Consider the following 20,131-nt stretch of genomic DNA (forward strand, 5'->3'; position numbering starts at 1 on the left):
TGGAAGAGAGAGAGAAACATGGATCAGTTGCCTCCCATATGCGCCCAACCAGGGATCTAACCCACAACCTAGGTATGTGCCCTAACTGAGAATCGAATCTGCAACCTTTTGGTGTATAGGACACCACTTCAATCAACTGAGCCACCCACCCAGGGCACCTCTGTAATTTTATGTAATTTAAGACTCATTGGAGTTGTAAAATCATGCAGAGAATTCCTGTGTACCTGGTCAGAATGACACACGGCCTCATCCTGTGCCGTGCTGGTCATTTTTTACATTGTTTTAATGTCTAAATAGCTGGTGTTGATTCTTTGGGTTTTATTTTTTTGTAGCGTATTCCTCACTCTTAGCTGATGAAGAATGGGGGAGATAGAAGGAACATACCGAGCCTTGCAGACCCCAGGGGCACGCCTTGGCACCCAGCCCCCGGCAGGAGTGAGCACCCTGGAGCCTGGGCAGGCTCCCTCAGCAGGGATGACGCGGATGGCAGCTAGAATGCAGGAGAAGCGCTTTCCTCTCAGAGTAAAGCTGCTGGACAACTCTGTGGAAATGTTTGACATTGAGGTAAGAAGTGATTTTTGGAGGCATAGTTTCTTATATTTTCTTCTTCTTCTTTTTTTTAATCCTCACCCGAGGATTTTTTTCATTGATTTTTTTAGAGAGAGTGGAAGAGAGAGGGAAAGACAGAAAAACATCAGTGTGAGAGAAACACATCGATTGGTTGCCTTCTGCATGCGCCCTGATCAGGGCCCGGACAGGGTAGGAGCCTGCAACTGCCGTATGTGCCCTTGACCGGAATCAAACCAGGACCCTTCAGTCCATAAGTCAACGCTCTATCCGCTGAGCCAAACCAGCTAGGGCATGAAAATTGAATATTATGCCCCAAATTACAGTTTGCTGGTTAGACTTCGCTTTTTTATGAAGTTGACTAAAGGTGGCTTTGGTACACCCAATAAAATCCTTGCAAATTGTGACATTGCATTTCTCCTTTCAGTTTGGAGAATGGGATCCTCCTTTCTGTCCTTTAAAATTCCAATCATGTTGTCTCTGCACTTTTCTCTTTTGAGAAGCTGCCTAGTGCTATAGAGTGCAGACTGGAACCATGGGGTATCATCCAGGTTCTCCTGGCTCAGCCACTGGCTGCCTGGCTCGGGGGGGGGGGGGGGGGGGGGGGGGGGGCAGTGTTCATTTGCCTCATTACATGTCAGCTTCCTCGTCTGAAATGTGGGGGTGATACAGTCCCCAAGCTCAGGGTGGCTGGGGGTACTGAACACTCATCATACAGAGAGCCTGGATGGGAAGTGTTGCACAGTCTTAGCATAGAACTGGTTTTTCTAGGTCAGCCATAATAACATTTGTATTTTTTAAATTTCCTAATATTAGATTGAACTGATAATGTTGGCAAAAACAATTATGTATATGTATGTATCTATGTATATACATATATATTTTTAAAGGAAAATTTTAGACCCATATAATACATTAGAAAATATTTTTCTGATTTTTCTAAATGACATTAGAATTAATATTTTTAAGTTATTTATTTTCAAATGTAATGCATAAATATATTATCTTTTTTAAATATTTCATATTGACTTACAGTAGTATCTGTTTGGTTTTTTTAAATATATTTTTTATTGATTTCAGAGAGGAAGGGAAAGGGAGAGAGAGATGGAAACATCAATCAGATGAGAGAGAATCACTGATCAGCTGCCTCCTGCACAACCCCTCCTGGGGACTGATCCCACAACCTGGACATGTGCCATGACTGGGAATCGAACTGTGACCTCCTGGTTCATGGGTCGAGGCTCAACCACTGAGCCACACCCACTGGGCACAGTAGTATTTTTAGAAGCTTTTCCTGATCTAATGTCACAAGTAAGGACAAGAGAATGAACTTAAACTTTAGCAGATTAATTTATGCTTGGGTTTTTCTGTCAAGAAATCAAGATGCTACACAGAAAATAAAACAGTTATTGAGCTGTGGGCCAGGCTGTGAAGGGGCCTGAAGGAAACCTCCTTTAGGCTCTGGCAGTGCCTAATTGCAGACTGCATTGCATGAAAAAGGAGAGGGGAGGGAGGAGATGAGCACAGTGAGGCTAGAAAGGGGCCAGCAGGGCTGCAGGAAGGGAGGCTGGCCTCTTGCTTAGAGCCTAGGGCACACCATTCTCTACCTTGAGTGCCCAGATTCATAGTGTCTGAACTCGGGACCCTGACTACTTCTTTTAAGGTCTTATTTGAGGAGGACATCAAATATCACTTCATCGGGGCAGTGGTAACTGAAACTGGCAGGACCTGTCTGTTCAGCTTCCCAAGTCACTATGTTGCAAGAGGCAGCCTCTGTCCTCTGTAGGGAAGGTAGTCTGGCACAGGCAACCTTTGACCCTGAGCAGCTAATGGGTGGCTACTGGTTCCATGACCGCATTTCCTGGCTCACCAAGACACCTTTCCGTAAATCACCTGTAGGAAATGTAGGAAATAGGTTAAAGATCTGGGAATTAAGAGGGCTTCCAAAACTCTTCTAGGCAAATGTTTGGAAGAATTTCCACCAAGTAGCCATCCTATGCTAAACACATTCGCTATGGTCTGGGCTTATAACAGGCTCCAAATTTTTTTTTTTTTTTTTTTTTTTTTTCTGTACATCAGGTTATTTATTCACTTGATTCTTAGATTCATTTGTTGATAGATGCATGTTTGTTGTTCATAATTTGTATCTTTACCTTTTTCTTCTTCTTCCTCTTCTTAAAGGATACCTTTCAGCATTTCATATAATACTGGTTTGGCGGTGATGAACTCCTTTAGCTTTTCCTTATCTGTGAAGCTCTTTATCTGACCTTCAATTCTGAATGATAGCTTTGCTGGATAAAGTAATCTTGGTTGTAGGTTCTTGGTATTCAGCACTTTGAATATTTCTTGCCATTCCCTTCTGGCCAAACAGGCTCCAAATTTTTAAAAGATGGAAAGAAGGAAGAAAGAAAAGAAAAGAAAAGAATTGTACTAAGTTTACTTCAGAGCATCCTTTTTGTTGTTCTGCTTTATGGTCTTTATCAACTAAAACTAGGCCCCAGAAAAGAAAAAAAACACACACTTATTGTTGAGTCATAAATAGGATGTAGTCCTTCTCTGAGAAATTTACTTTTACTAAGTATTTGGGTCATTTTATACATAAGGAAGTTAGAGATGGTATGTTGTAAAGGTTTCAAAATATTTAGAGCATGTACAAGTTTTAAGAAATTGAGATGGTTGCCCTGGCTGGTTTGGCTCAGTGGATAGAGCATCGGCCTGCAGACTCAGGGGTTCCAGGTTCGATTCTGGTCAAGGGCATGTACCTTGGTTGCGGGCACATACCCAGTGGGGAGTGTGCAGGAGGCAGCTGATCGATGTTTCTAACTCTCTATCCCTCTCCCTTCCTCTCTGTAAAAAATCAATAAAATATATTTTAAAATAAATAAACAAATAAATAAATAAATTGAGATTGTTGTTTATATTAATCAAATACAACTATCATGTTTGGTATTTTTATAGACCTGGAGAGTTACCAGAAATTAAAGACTCAGATTGCTGTTGCATATCCTGAGGTGGATAGGGTACTTTTTAAATTGTGGTTACCTACTAATGCATACTTTTTAGGAGGAGTTAAAATTCAAATTTGTACCAGTTAGCTTTGGTAAATAACAAAACTTAGTAGCTTAAAACAAACATTTACTATTGCCTGTCTGAGTGTTGGCTTGGAGATTCTTCTAGTCTGGCTGGCTGTTAGGGGCTGGGTGGTCTATGATGGCCTTACATTTCCACAGCCTCAACTGGAATCTCCCTCCTTGCAGACTCTTTCCCTCCAGCGATAACATGGCCTTGCTTGCCTAGGGGTGAGTGGAAACTGTAAAGTCCCTTGAGGTCTAGGTTTGGAATTCATGCATTGTAGCTTCTGCCAGGTTTTACTGATCCATTGTAGCTTCTGCCAGGTTTTACTGATCAAAGCAAGCTCCCAGGCCAACCAGGATTCACAGGGTGGAGAGGCAGAGCCACCGTGATGGGTGGGGCGTGCCAAGGAAGCTGTGGCCTTTTGCAGCTACCACAGCAGCTGTTGCCAGTGGATTAGGACCACAGTCCTGGAAAGAAGACCGTCTGTGAAGCTGAGTGCCTGGTGGGCTGGTTTGCTAGATGATAGACACACTTCGTTGCCCTGTCTCACAAGTGCTTCCCCTAAATTCCTCCAGAAGGGGCTAGTCTGAGAAGGCAGGTACGCCCTGCTACTTTCTGCCTCCATGTCTCTTGTGTGTTGCAGCTCCTAAGATCCAGAGATCAAGTCTGGTCACCTCTTTGGGCCTTTCGTCCCTGCTCCACTGTCACTCTTCACTGGTTACCTGTGTCCCCACTGCCCCTTCCTTTATATTTGATTTTTTTTAGAGAGAGAAAGAAAGACGGACATCAATTGGTTGCCTCCCATACACACCCTGACTGGGGATTTAACCCCCAAACTAGGTATGTGCCCTGACTGGGATTCAAACCCACCACCTTTTGGTGTACGGGACAATGCTCCAACCAACTGAGTCACCCAGCCAGGGCTTTTTTTTTTTTTTTTTTTTAATTGAATTTTTGAGAGAGAGAGAGAGAGAGAGAGAGAGAGAGAGAGAGAGGGAGAGAGAAAGGGGCCCAGATACTCCTTATGTATAAGATGACCCAGATATTCCTTTATATTTTTTATATTTGAACGGAGAGTCACATTTACTGTTGGATCGGTGGGATGATGCAAGTTTATAGTGCAGGGTGTGGGCATACAGAGCAGTGAGGTCCCTGGCTGGGTGGGTCTGTTGGCCACAGTGAGGACACTCCCTGTCCCAGAATTGGCTGCTGTCTCTCGTCCTGGAAGGCAAGGCTTTGTTCTATCTACTGCTGTATCGTCGGCGTTTGGACAGGGCCTTGCTCTGTAAATATGCATTGGATGAACAAAATCAGAAGTTAGATTGGATTAACATGCTTTATTTAAGTGCTTGAGTTCTTCTCTCTGCAGCAATATTTTTTACCTCAGATCCAAGAGTTTCCTTTTTTGTTTGTTCTGGGGTTTTGGCCATCTGCACCCATCTTGTGCCTACTTGCTTGGTTTATTTTTCACTTAAGTCTTAAGCAGCAAAGTCTGTGAACTTGTAGAGTCTGTGAACTCGTAGAGTCTATGAATTTGCAGAGTCTGTGAACTGGCAGGGCAGACATGCTGGTGACACCTTGCAGAGCCCTAGCTAACATGCACAGGTATTGACAAAACACTGGCCTTGAGTGAGGCTGAGTAGAATTCTCTACTTGATGTCAGAGGTTTATACTTAAGGGACCTTTTTAACTTAGGGAAGAATTTGACATTTAGTTATTTTTGAAATGCCTATATTTTGCTTCACTGAAAATATAGAGTAACTTGGCCTGAAGGCCTCCCCGTGGTCATGTCTGTCTTTCTACACAGAGTCTATGGCTAATTGTTTCATGTTTGTCCTCAACAAGTGAGGCAGCCCTGTTGCTTCATCATACTTGCTTCAGAAAGATGGGGATCGAGCTCGCAACCCAGGCATGTGACCAGGAATCTAACTGTGACCTCCTAGTTCATAGGTCGATGCTCAACCACTGAGCCATGCTGGCCAGGCAGGAAGCCTTTTTTTTTTTTTTTTTAACGATTTTAAATATGATAATGTTACAAGCAATAAACATCAATTATTCAAGAAAAATGATCTTACATATAATATTACATGCAATAAACAGTATTTCAAGAGTAAAAGGATTTTAAGTATAATAATACTAGAGGCCAGGTGCGAGAAATTCGTGCACAGATACAGTCTCTAGGCCTGGCCTGCAATCAGGGTCATCTTCCCTGGCTGCCGGCAGCTAGCCCCACACCCCACTATCAACCACCCCTGGTTCCCCATTCGCTATCGGGTGATCGGAGCCTGCCAGCCAGGGGGAAAAACCAAGAGGTCAGCTGTTCCCACCCGCTCGCCAGCCCCACCCCTGCCGTGGGTTGCCCTCTCTATATGGGGCAACCGGCGGGGCGGGGGCCTTGGCCTGGCACCACTCACATCCCCCACCACCCACCCCCGGTTCCCCATTCGACATCAGGTGATGGGAGCCTGCCGGCTGGGGAAAGGGACCAAGAGGTGGTCAGTGAACCTTATTGTGGCTGGTCGAGTGGTCATTCTGGTCGTTCTGCTGGTAGGGTCAATTTGCATATTACCCTTTTATTATATAGGATTACCAAAACTATACTAACATAGTATGGTATCACAAAAGTTGTAGGAAATATTAAAAATCTGCACATAACAGGATTACTTCTATTATATTCTAGTATATTTTCCCCCCTCTGCCTCTATTGTTTTTTCTCCGTTTTTTTTTTTATTTCAAGAAAAACGATTTTAAATATAATAATGTTACATGCAATAAACCTTAATATTTCAAGGAAAACGATCTTAAATATAATGTTATATGCAATAAACATTAATATCTCAAGAAAAATGATTTTAAACATGATAACGTTACATGCAATAAACACCAATTCAAGAAATATTATCTTACATATAATATTACATGCAATAAACATTCATATTTTAAGAACAAAAGGATTTTAAGTATAATAATATTACCAAAACTGTATTAACATCGTATGATATCACAAAAGTTGTAGGAAATATTAAAAATCTGCAAATAGCAGGATTACTTCTATTATATTCTAGAGTATTTTCCCCCCCTCTGGCTCTATTTTTGTTTATCAGTTTATGTTGTTCATTATATTCCACAAATGAGTGAGATCATGTGATATTCATCTTTCTCCAACTTGCTTATTTCGCTTAGCATGATGCTTTTAAAGTCTATTTTGTCAGATATGAGAATTGGTACTCCAGTTTATTTTTCTTTTCCATTTGCATGGAAAAATTTTTTCCATCCCTCTACTTTCATTCTGTGTGTGTCTTTTGTTTTGAGATTTTTAAGTTGGGTCTCGTAGACAGCATATAGTTGGGTCATGTTTTTTATCTATTCAGCTACCCTACACCTTTTGATTGGAGCATTTAATCCGTTTACATTTAGGGTTATTATTGAGAGGTATGTATTTATAGCCATTTTAATTCTGTACTAGAAGCCCAGTGCACGAATTCGTGCACAGCTGGGTTCTGGCCGGCCCAGCCCCAATCAGGGCAGATGAGAGCTGGGCCTGTTGAGAGGAGGAGATGGTGGGAGGTTGGCTGGCTAGCCTGCTCCGATCAGGGCCGGGCTGGCTGGGGGAAGGGGCCGCAGGTGATTGGCCGGCAGGCTCCGCCCCTGATTGGGGTTGGGGGGACTGAATTGGGGGGTGGGGGCCGGCCAGGAGCAGGGGTGGTGGGCTGGCCGGCCCTGCCCCCGAGTGGGGTGGGGGTGCCAATCAGGGGCCAGTGGCCTGGGGGAGGGGCCTTGGGTGGTTGGCCACCCAGCCCTGCCCCTGATCAGAGTGGGGGTCTGATCTGGGGTAGGGCCAGGTGGGGGAGGGGGCTACAGGAGGTTGGCCGGCTGGCCCCACCCCCTATTGGGGTTGGGGGGTGCTCAGGGGTGGGGCCGGCCGAGGGGAGGGGCTGTGGGCCTGTTGTGGTGGGGCAGGCTGATTGGGGGCAGGGCTGGCCAGGGGAAGGGAGAGGGAATTTGGCCGGCCGGCCCGCTCTTGATTGGGGTGGGAGAGTCCCATGAGGGGCGGGGCGGCAGGGGGGAGGGGCCACGAGTTTGGCAGGCCAGCCCCACCCCCTGATCGGCTGGTTCGTTGGCCACAGTGGGCATCATAGAGACCAGTCGTTATGGCCGTTATGGTCGCTGGCTTTTTATATAGATAGATAGGTTTCTCTCTCTGTTTCTTCTTCTGAGCAATCCCTTTAGCATTTCTTGTAATGCTGGCTTGGTGGTGATGTACTACTTTAGCCTTTTTCTGTCTGGGAAGCTCTTTATTTGTCTATTTTGAATGATAGCCTTTCTGGATATAGTAATCTTCGTCTCAGATCCTTGCTTTCCATTACCTTGATTACTTCATGCCATTCCCTTCTGGCCTATAGAGTTTCTGATGAAAATCAGGTGTCAGCCTATGGGAACTCCTTTGTAGGTAACAGTTTTCTCTTGCTGCCTTTAAGATTCTCTCTTTGTCTTTAATTTTTGGCATTTAATTATGATGTGTCTGGATGTGGGTCTGTTTTGGTTCTTCTTGTTTGGGGTTCTCTGTGCCTCCTGACCTTGTGTGACTTTTTCCTCTACCAGGTTAGGGAAGTTTTCTACCATTATTTCTTCAAGCACCTCTCTATTCCTTTCTTCCTCTCTGCCTCTTCTGGAACACCTACTATTCTAATATTGTTATGTTTCACATTGCCCCACAGCTCCCTTAAGCTGTCCTCCTGTTTTTTAATCGTTTTCTCGTTTTGGTTCTCTAATTGAGTGATATTTTCAACTCTGTCTTCTGATTCACTAATTCGATCCTCAGCTTCCCCTAATCTGCTGAGTATTCCTTTCAATGTGTTATTTGTGTTATGTCATTCTTTATCTCAGACTGTTCTTTTTTCATAGTTACTATATCTTTTTTCATACTGTTGAGCATTTTTTTTTTTAAATATATATTTTATTGATTTTTTACAGAGAGGAAGGGAGAAAGATAGAGAGCTAGAAACATCGATGAGAGAGAAACATCGATCAGCTGCCTCCTGCACATCTCCCACTGGGGATGTGCCCACAACCCAGGTACATGCCCTTGACCGGAATCGAACCTCGGACCTTTCAGTCCGCAGGCCGACGCTCTATCCACTGAGCCAAACCGGTTTTGGCCTTTTGAGCATTTTTAACATCAGTACTCTGAATTCTGTTTCATATAAATTTCTTATCTCTGCTAGTTCTTTCATTTGGAGGATTTTTTTTGTTTCCTCATTTTGGTTGTCTGTTTGGGTATGTGACTATATTTTAGGTAGATCCTCTGTACCTCTCAATCTCTAGTGCAGGACAGTGTTTAAGGCTGTTTCTAATTGGATCAGGCAAAGACTCAAAGCCTCCAGAGACTGCCTCTGTCTACAGACTAATAAGAATCCAACTTGAATTGCCCCCAGGCAATCGTCCTCAGGTGTGGTGAGAGTTTTTTTTCAAGAGTGGGGCAGTTAGCCGAAACCGGTTTGGCTCAGTGGATAGAGCATCGGCCTGCGGACTGAAAGGTCCCAGGTTTGATTCTGGTCAAGGGCATGTACCTGGGTTGCGGGCACATCCCCCGTAGGAGATGTGCAGGAGGCAGCTGATCGATGGTTCTCTCTCATCGATGTTTCTAACTCTCTATCTCTCTCCTTTCCTCTCTGTAAAAAATCAATAAAATATATTAAAAAAAAAAAAAAGAGTGGGGCAGTTGGTTCTTCCTGGAGGCTAATTGTTATTTTTAATCTCTTCAGAGGCCTCAGGGTAAGGTGTTTTCAATAGGGTGTGGTGACTCTTTCCCCCCCCAGGCAAGGCAGATGTCTATGTGGGAAAGATGTCCACTGTGTGAGGAAATGACTCAGCCCAGGAAACTTGGGGTGTTTGCCTTCTAAGCTCTGTCCCCCGAGTCCCCAGTCCTGGGTTCTGCTCTCACAACTCCAGTCCACTTCACCCTCCCTCTGCCAGAGCACAAGGTGGGTGGCTCCACATGGAATTTTTGTGCGTTGGCCCTTTAAGAGGGTGCCAGAACTTTCAGCTGCCACTCCCTGGCAGACAGCACCTCACTGCTTTTCACAGCTAGATGTTACGCGGGTACCCTCCTCAGTTTGGTGCTCTCTGCTGGGGAGCCCAGCTTCAGCATTAGATCCCAGAGTTCTCAGTGGCACCTCCCCGCCCCCCCCCCCCCCCCCCCCCCCCCCCCCCCGCCCCACACACACAGCTGAGATATCTCTCCAGGACTTCAGTTGCTGTCTGTGGGTGCCTGGCCAGCCCTTTTACACCTCCGCCCCTCCTAGTCTCTATGCCAGTGGTGGCGAACCTTTTGAGCTCGGCGTGTCAGCATTTTGAAAAACCCTAACTGAACTCTGGTGCCGTGTCACATATAAAAATTTTTTGATATTTGCAACCATAGTAAAACAAAGACTTATATTTTTGATATTTATTTTATATATTTAAATGCCATTTAACAAAGAAAAATCAAGCAAAAAAATGAGTTCTAGTGTCACTTCTGACATGCATATCACTTCTGACACGCGTGTCATAGGTTCGCCATCACTGCTCTATGCAGTCTCCACCTTCGGTCCTTGGGTATCAGGGTTCTCTCCTGTGAGTTTTCCATTGATTATTCAGGAAGACTTTCCGTATTTCAGTTGTAATTCCAGCTTGTTCCTGGGAGCATGTCCGTGCAGCATCCTCTACTCTGCCGCCACTTTTAATCTCCTTTCTTAAAGATTTTTAATTGATTTTTAGAGATAGAGGAATGGAGAGGGAGAGAGAAACATTGATGGACTGCCTCCAGTATGCCCCCTACCGGGGATTGAGCCTGCAACCCGGACATGTGCCTTAACCGAGAATCCAACCAACAACCTTTTGGTGCATGGGACAACGCCCAACTGAGTCATACTGTCCAGGGCTAAAAGTTATTTTTAATGGGTAAAGAAGGAAGGTTTTGAACCAAAAGTATGAGAATTGTACCTTTAAGAAGTTACCCTCAGGGGTGGTTCCTTGGATAGATTGTGAATAATCGTGATGTTAACCCTTGCTGAGCCAATTTCCATATAGGAATGAACTACCTCCCGGGGTTGTGAGGACCGTGGAGAAGCACAGCTCGGGGCTGACCATAGTGAACCTGGAGAAGTGAAGCTGGCAGAAAGCAGAGGCTCAAAGTTTCATTTAGAGTCATCATGTAAATTTACAGAACTGGGACCTTTAATTGATGCTGTATTTAAATCAATACTTATCTCATTTGTAGATAACAACTACCAGTGTCTGATTAGCCTCGTCCATTGAAATCACTGGTACAATAGGGGTGTGCTCACTAGGGTTTGTGAAGTAATGATGTGAGATGTGCTTTATGGTTCTTCCTCTTGATCACTAATTAGATTAAAATACTTCTCTCGGTGGAAGGTCATGTGCTGTAGTACAGAGAAAGGGAGAGAAATCTGTGAATCCAGAGTGGAGCCCATGATGTGGGCTTCATTGTGTGATGTTTGACACTTATTGGTGGGATTTTAAACTACCAAAGGTTAGTCAGTGGCCAGCTTTTTAAAAAATATATTTTATATGTTTTTATTCATTTTAGAGAGAGGAAGGGAGAGAAAGAGAAATAGAAACATCATTGGCTGCCTCCTGCACACCCCCTACTGGGGATTGAGTCTGCAACCTGGGCATTTGCCTTGACTGGGAATCAAACCATTACCTCCTGGTTCATGGATCTCCATTCAACCACTGAGCAGCACTGGCCAGGAAGTGGCCAGCTTTTTGATCTAGTAAAATCTTGATTTGTTTTCAGTTGATAAATGAATTCTGTGGTTTTGAATATATATATATATATATATATATATATATATATATATATATATATATATATAAAATCTGGGGGGGAAGAAATCTGTCCTCAGCTCTGGAAAGTTTTTTTTCTGAGCAATAAAGCCACGTGGAAGCCATGTGTCACCTGCCCTGGCCCATATGCAGTTGTGGAGCAGAAACACTCTGCTCCAGCCTGTCAGGGGTGAGGTGTCTGAAGTCAACCCTGGTGCAGAGGAGGGGTGTCTCCTCCTCGGCTTAGAGAGCAAGGTGTCTAGACAATTTGTAATTATTAGGGTTAGGAATTGATGCAAGTTGTAGCATTTCTATTATCTTATCTGGAAGTTAGTACTGTGGAAAAGTGCTATTTGGTGGTTAAAAGAACAGTCTGGGACCTAGTTTGGGTGTGTGAGGCCGCACCCATGGTGTGAGCACCCGTGCCTTTGCTTAAAATACTCAACATTTTTAGAGTGGGCTTTTCCTTCTTTTTCTCTAAGAATTGCAAAAGCTTTTGCTTGAGCGTGTGGCACATAGGAGGACAGATTCTCAGTTGTGGAGTTCCATGCTAGAAGACTACGTTGCTATTTCAGTAAAAAACTAATGTTTTCTTTCTGGCCAGGAAAAAATAGTCAAAATTCCAGCAAGCATCATAGCCAGATGTTTGTCATTGCTCCTACATGAACATCCTAAATATGGCAATAAACTGCCTCAGAACTTATTTTGGTCTGATCTCAGGAGAAGAAGTTAGTAATTCAGCATCTGAAACTCCAGGATAATATAGGCTTTCCACAGGAGTTCTGTGTGTTTCTAGTGCACACAGCTATTATGTGACTCTGCCCTGGCCTTTGAAACCTGTCATTTTGTCTTAGGCAGTTTATCTGTTCCTTTGCCCCTGATGCCCAGAAATGTGGCACAAGGCAGAGATGTGGATGTTGTTATTCTTAGTTACTTCGTTGTGGTACCAAGGCTCCCAGTGCCAACTCCCCCTCCCCACCCCACACACACACACACAAACATGCACTCACACACACCTGTGAGGTTGGTGTACACAATCTATGTTAGGTGACACAGTGACAAGGAAGTTCTGCTAGCAACGAGATCCTACTGATCTCCATGCCAAACAGTCCCACAACCATAGCTATGTAGTAGAGAAGTCATTTCAGGATCTCAGCAGAGGGGTATTGAAATGAAACTTGCCAGTTGGGTCTCCTAACTGGGGATGGCACCAGGCTGATTTAGAAACTGGGGGAGCCGAAACTGGTTTGGCTCAGTGGATAGAGCATCGGCCTGCGGACTCAAGGGTCCCAGGTTCGATTCCGGTCAAGGGCATGTACCTGGCTTGCGGGCACATCCCCAGTGGGGGGTGTGCAGGAGGCAGCTGATCGATGTTTCTCTCCCATCAATGTTTCTGACTATCTATCTCTCTCCCTTCCTCTCTGTGAAAAATCAATAAAATATATTTTTTAAAAAAAAGAAACTGGGGGTACAGCCCTAACCGGTTTGGCTCAGTGGATAGAGCCTCGGCCTGCGGACTGAAGGGTCCCAGGTTTGATTCCGGTCAAGGGCATGTACCTTGGTTGCGTGCACATCCCCAGTAGGGGGTGTGCAGGAGGCAGCTGAGTCGATGTTTCTTTTTTTTTTTTTTTTAAAGGAATTTTTTTATATATATTTTATTGATTTTTTTACAGAGAGGAAGGGAGAGAGATAGAGAGTCAGAAACATCGATGAGAGAGAACCATCGATCAGCTGCCTCCTGCACATCTTCCACTGGGGATGTGCCCGCAACCCAGGTACATGCCCTTGACCGGAATCGAACCTGGGACCCTTCAGTCCGCAGGCCGACGCTCTATCCACCGAGCCAAACCGAGAATCGATGTTTCTAACTCTCTATCTCTCTCCCTCTCTGTAAAAAATCAATAAAATATATTTTAAAAAGACAGAAAGAAACTGGGGGTACAGAGGCCAGCGGGAATGGACATTGAGCTCAGCCTTCTTATTCTGCAGTGGTAGCTCAAGGGTAAACAAGGTACAACAGAGCCCTTGTTGCTCAGAAGAGAAATCACACAGGGAGGGGACTTGGTAGGAAGGTGGGAGGGGTGAGCCTCTTCTCAGGAAAAGTATTCATGGACAGAAAAGCACCAAGGACACGATGACTCTCAACCAAGCCTGTCCAAGGCCTGGCCCAGAACGTGGTGTGGACAGGAGTGACAGGGAGGTGGTCCTGGAAGTGTTCGGAAGCTGCTGCTGCAGGGAGCAAGATCAGGGCGGAGTGGACACATGGAGGGGCCTTGCCGTCTCCTGGGAGGTCTGGGCTCTCATGCACAAGGGCAGGGTGGCCACTGCTGTGACCTCCCACAGGTGCCAGTGTTGTCCCTCTGTGATGCTGTCCTCACATTCACACAAGTGGGTGTTGGACCCAGTGTCAGATGCTGCATTGCTAGCAAGGAGGCAGTGAAACTCCTCAGCCTCTGACTCCTGGGCCGCAGTCATTGCAGGCTTTTATTTTTAGAGATTTTGACTAGTTGTTAAAGAGAAACATGAAAAACATCTGTAGGTGCTTCCAAACTGTTGTTACTGGAATGGTCTGTGCACATGTGTTGTGCATTTTTGTGTCTAATTTTGTAGATCACATTCACCACAGTGGCAGAGGATCCCAGCCCTTCCTTCTCCAGGGCTTTCTCTGCCGACAGTGGAAATCAGAGAAGTGCTCTAAGCCCAGCTTATACCCCTGTCTGGAACTGACAGCCTCCTCAAAAGCTTCAGTTTAGTCTCCCAGCATATTTCATTGACAAATCTAAAATATCTTTTTCTAAAATAAGTCTAATGTTTCTGACTATGAAAAATACATTTTTCTTAGTGTTCTGTTTTCAGATATTCATAATGTTTCATCATAATTATAACTTTTTTGTTTGGTCCTTCCTCATATGTGCCCATGTGCCTTTTTGCATGTGTTGATATTTGAAACTGGTAAAGTCAGAGTTTTGTAGCAGAAGAAAAGCCATTTTTTCCCTATTAAAATAATTTTCAGTTAAGACAACTCAGAATGATTTTAAGGCTTTAGACATTGCTATCCTTCTGGAAAATATGTTGGAACATTCATGTTAAAAATACTAAGTGAGCTCTTTTAAATCAAATTTATGTTAAATCAAGGATAGTTAGCTCTATAGCTGTTTGCTTCTGGCTTTAACTTATCTCAAATCTTGCATCTTTTAAAACCATATAAAATAATAGAAACATACCCTAAATGTGGTTAAGGCAAATTTCATTATGAAATGAAATGCTGAATTATAAATAAGTACTAACATCATGTAACTTGTTATTATATTAACATAAAGAATGCAAACACCATAGAAATCCACATCTGAAACCTGTATGTTCATGTTGACCAATGTCACCCCAATCAATTTAATAAATAAATATTAAAAGTTAAAAAAAAAAAAACACAAACAACCCTGGCTGGTGGAGCTCGGTAGTTAGAGCATCAGCCCATGTATCAAAGGTCTCGAGTTCAATTCCCAGGCAAAGGTACCTACCTTGGTTGCAGGCTTGATTCCCTGCCCCAGTCAGGGTGAGTGCAGGAGGCAACCGATCAGTGTGTCTTCTCACTTCAATGTTTCTCTCTCCCCCCCCTCCCCCGTCCCCTCCACTCTCTCTAAAAAATCAATGGAAAAAATATCTGCAGATGAAGATTAAAAAATAATAAGAAATTTTTTTAAAAAGAATACAAACAGACATCTTGAGAGAGTCTGATAAACTCTTGCTAAGAACATAGGCTTTGACAATGGGTCTTCAGTTGTTTCTTACTCAGTGGAACCCAATTTGGAGAGAACTAAGAGCACTACAGGAGGGCAGACTTGTTCTGGAAAGTTGTTGCTGTAAAGTTCTAAAAAAAATTTTTGTTGCTCTAAATTTTCTGCAGTTTAGAAATTAATGCTGTTACTTTTAATTATTCAAATCTACTAGATTTGTAAAATAACTGTCTTATGGGACCTTTTTGTATTTTCCACCCTAAAAGGTATTTGTAATGTATTTTCCAAATTATAAAATTAATACAGCCCTGGCTGGACTCAGTTGGTTAGAGCATCATCCCAGTATGCCAAGATTTTGGGTTCGATCTCTGGTCAGGGCACATACAAGAATCAACCAATGAATGCATAAGTGGAACAACAAATTGATGTTTCTTTCTCTCTCTCGTTTTTTCTCTCTCCCCTTCTCCCCCTCCCCCTCTCAAAATGGTATATTCCCTGGTAGTCAACTACTAATTTTTTAAGGGGAAATCTGTAGTTAAAAATCATAAAAAAGAGAGTTTCAAATAGCCTATTAGTCAACTGGAGGTTTTTAATTAAACTATAGGGGAAAAATTACAAAGGAAATAATCCAGAGAGATCTTCCCTCCTTCCCAGTATAATTATAAAAAAATAATTGCAAATTTCCAAACACAATAAAATTTAGAGGGAAGGCAGGGGAGCAGGGGGGATGGAAGAGGGAGAGATCAACCAAAGGACTTGTATGCATGCCTATAAGCGTAACCAGTGGACACAGACACTAGGGGAGTGAGGTCACGAGCGGAGGGGTTGGGGGAGGCCGGGGGCAGTGGGGGGATAAGGACACATATGTAATACCTTAATCAATAAAGAAAAAAAATAAAAATAAACAGCAGGTTTTCCTGTTGTATGAAAAAGGAAACTGAGGCATGGGCACATGGTTAACACCTGAGTCACAGCTGGAAAAGTTGGGCTATACTTTTCTCCTCCCTCCAATTCTTGGCTGTCTCCACTTATTCACACTGCCTGTAATTAGAGATGGCAAGTGTCTAAATCTCTATAGTCGTCAAAATGTAATTTCAAGGCTGCTCCTTTATACTAATAAAGATCAATTTTCCCTAAAAAAAAAAAAAAAATTAAAAAAATTCTAAGTAAAATATAATCCACTGATATGTTTATTTATAGGATCAAATTATCCTCCCTTTGTATTGTCCATCTTTTTTAAAATATGTTTTTATTTATTTGAGAGACAGAGGAAGGGAGAGAGAGAAACATCAATCAGCCGCCTCCTGCACTCCCCGCACGGGGGATGGAGCCTGAAACCTAGGTATGTGCCCCTATTGAGAATTGAACCCGAGATCTTTCAGTTTATAGGGTGAGGCTCCAACCTGAGCCACACCATCCAGAGCTAAAGAAAATATTTAAATGTCAGAACCAAGTATCAGAAGGAATTGAGATTTTTTTCCCCCCTTCAATAAATACCTAAAGATTGAAGGAGCCAAAACCGGTTTGGCTCAGTGGATGGAGCGTCGGCCTGCGGACTGAGGGGTCCCAGGTTCGATTCCGGTCAGGGACATGTACGTTGGTTGCGGGCACACCCCCAGTAGGGGATGTGCAGGAGGCAGCTGGTCGATGTTTCTCTCTCATTGATGTTTCTAACTCTCTGTCCCTCTCTCTTCCTCTCTGTAAAAAATCAATAAAATATATTTAAAAAAAAAAAAAAAGATTGAAGGAAAAGTTTTGGCTCAGAGAACATATACACTCACTTTCATTTTAGGGTAGTGTTTATCAAAAATACTTAGCAAGTGTTCCCAGTGTTTCTAGGAAAGGTAGTAAAATGGAGCATAGATCTTGGCTGTGAAAGCCCAGGAGTTTGGTTTGCATTTCATCCCTCTACCTGCTCCTCTTGAGGACAGCCCAGCTTCTACGATCACCAGGGGCAGTGTGGCTAAATTCCACACAGAGTGGCATAAGATCCAGTGAAACCTATTGATCTTCTATATATATAAAAGGCTAATATGCAAAGTGTCCCCTTGGGAGTTCAACCTGATACAGGGAGTTCGATCGCTCACTATGACTTGCACTGACCACCAGGGTGCAGCACGAAACAAAGGACGGCCCTGGCCGGCAGCCGGAAGGCCCCGATGGGCCCTGATCACTGGCCAGGCCTAGGGACCCTGCCCATGCACGAATTTTGTGCACTAGGCCTCTAATACATAAATAAATAAAAATTTGAAATACAGTGTGCACTGAAAACTATAAAACTGTTGAAAGAAATTAAAGAAGATCTAAATAAGTACAAAGAGATCCCATGATCATGGATCAGAAGTCTTACTATTATTAAGATGGTGGTACTTCCCAAGTAAAGGTGATCCCTGTCAAAATCCAAGCTTTTTTTTTTTTTGCAGAAATCAAAAAGCATTTTAAAATTTATCTGGAAATGCAAGGGACCTAGAATAAATAACCTAAAACAATCTTGAAAAATAAGTTGAAGGACTCACACTTGCTCATATCAAAACTTGCTCCAGTGCTACAGTAATCAAGGTAGTGTGGTACTGACATCAGGATGGCCACACAGATCAATGGAATAGAGTTGAGAGTCCAGAAATCATTACGTTTATGGTCAGTTCATAAAAATACAATGAAAAAAGTGCCAAGCTGATTCAGTGGGGATATGGTTCTGACACAATTGGATCTTCATACACAAAGCATAAAGTACGACCCCTACCTCACACTGTACACATAAACTAACTCAAAATGGATCAACAACCTATATGTCAGAGTTAAAACTAGAAAACCCTTAGAAGACGACCTAGGAATAAATTTTCATGACCTCAGGTTAAAGAGTGCTTTCTTAGATATGAAGCAAAAATCACACATGACAAAAGAAAAAATAAATCAATTGGACTTCATTAAAATAAAAAAACATTTGTGCTAGAAAGAATACTATTGAGAAAGTGAAGAGAATGAGAGCAAGTTATATATCTGATAAGGAATTTATATCTAGAATGTTTTTTAAAATAACAGACAACTCAATAATATAAAGACAAGAAACCCAGTTTCAGGTATTACCCAAGGCCACGTGGCTAGAAAACGGCACAGGAGCTCTCACACAGTGATCCTTCTTCTAATGGGTGCTGCCTTTTCTTCTTTTTCTAGAGTTCTTATATCTCTGCTTTGTGCTCTTGTATTTCAGAGGCAGGTGCCTTATTAACTATTTTTTAATTTCATGATGAAATTTTGGTCACAGTTTTGTCTGCTAAAGAGACAACATATTTCTACTGAGTGTGCATCTGACTTATGTTTTTTTTCTGTTTCCTCTTTTTATCTTGAATGTCTTTGAATATTTGCAGTGATGGTTCTATTTGATTACTCATTTTTGAATTAAGTTGTTCATGGTTTGGCTATTCTAAAGGAGGTTTTGTGTGGGTGGCTGATTATAGACCAGTTGAAACTTGAAATGTACTAATGACTCGAGGCTTATGTGTGAGTTAGTTTGGCTTCTATTTCTTCTCAGCCAATGGAAGGTCCCTCAGCGAGGTTTCTGCCCTGCGGTTTCTCACTGTCCCACACAGGTATACCTGCCTGCTATGTCTTCCTGTGGTCCTGCCCTCTGTGCTACTATACCAAGCCAGGCTGATCCAAGCTGGGACTCTGCTACCTGAGCTTCTTCCCTCAGTTTTGCAGATGAATTTAGATTTAATTTTGCAGGTTATGCCATTGGCCATGGCTCTTTGTGGCTCCTGCGGAAATTGTGCCCTGGCACTGTGCGCTCTGGTTTTGTTGCTGTCAGCACACCTCCCTCCAAATTTGCAATTTAGGATGTAAACATGTCCTAGTTTTGCTGAAAATGGAGTTCCCTTTATTTTCTCCAACTGATATTCACATTTTTGTTTCTTATTTTGTCTTTTGGTGTGTTTTTTGTTGTTGTTATTGTTGTTATTTTTAATAATTCCACAAGAGATTGAGGAATGATAATTTATGGAACCCATGACCTTTGAGAATGCAGGACGATGCTCCAATCAACTGAGCCACACTGGCCGGGGACCACGCATCACCTCTTAATCTGGTATTCAGGCCTCCTAGTGAGGTTTAATTTCAGCAGTTATCTTTCTTTCTTTTTTAATATAGAGAGAAATAGAAACATCAATGATGAGAGAGAATCATTGATCAGCTGCCTCCTGCACACCCCACACTGGGGATCAAGCCCACAACCTGGGCATGTGCCCTGACCGTGACCTGCTGGTTCATAGGTTGACACTCAACCACTGAATCACGCCAGCCAGGCTGCAGTTATCTTTTTATTTCCCCTTTTTATTTTTTGGTTCCCCCCAAAGTCCCCACATTTTATTAATACATTGATCTTTTCAAGAATCTTTTTTTTAATATATTTTTTTATTGATTAAGATATTACATATGTGTCCTTATACCCACGTTACCCCCTCCTCCCCTCCCCCCCCTCATGCCCTCACCCCCCCACCACCGTTGTCCGTGTCCATTGGTTAGACCTATATGCTTGCATGTAAGTCCTTTGGTTGATCTTTCCCCCTCACCCCCACCCTCCCCTACCTTCCCTCCAAGGCCTGACAGTCCAATCAATGCCTTTCCGTCTCTGGATCAGTCCCTGTTCATCAGTTTATGATGTTCATTATATTCCACAAATGAGTGAGATCATGTGGTATTTATCCTTCTCTGACTGGCTTATTTCACTTAGCATAATGCTCTCTAGTTCCACCCATGCTGTGGCAAATGGTAAGAGTTCCTTTTTCTTCTTCCTCTTCTTAAAGAATACCTTTCAGCATTTCATATAATACTGGTTTGGTGGTGATGAACTCCTTTAGCTTTTTCTTATCTGTGAAGCTCTTTATCTGACCTTCAATTCTGAATGATAGCTTTGCTCGATAAAGTAA

The 20,131-nt window shown here is 43.0% G+C and overlaps 1 protein-coding gene across 5 annotated transcripts in view; it reads left to right on the forward strand.

Annotated features, from left to right (window-relative positions):
- Window positions 1-20,131, forward strand: part of FARP2 (FERM, ARH/RhoGEF and pleckstrin domain protein 2) — a 102,745-nt gene that overhangs the window by 14,923 nt on the left and 67,691 nt on the right. For all 5 annotated transcript variants that reach the window (XM_070422601.1, XM_070422603.1, XM_070422604.1 and 2 more), the window contains one exon: window positions 333-564. In XM_070422601.1, coding sequence (XP_070278702.1) covers window positions 361-564 — 204 coding nt within the window. In that variant the 5' untranslated portion in view covers window positions 333-360. The remainder of the gene's footprint in view (window positions 1-332; window positions 565-20,131) is intronic.

This window comes from Myotis yumanensis, unplaced genomic scaffold, assembly GCF_028538775.1.
Source record: "Myotis yumanensis isolate MYYU_CA2020_CCGP unplaced genomic scaffold, mMyoYum1.0.hap1 SCAF_8, whole genome shotgun sequence".
NCBI lineage: Eukaryota > Metazoa > Chordata > Mammalia > Chiroptera > Vespertilionidae > Myotis > Myotis yumanensis.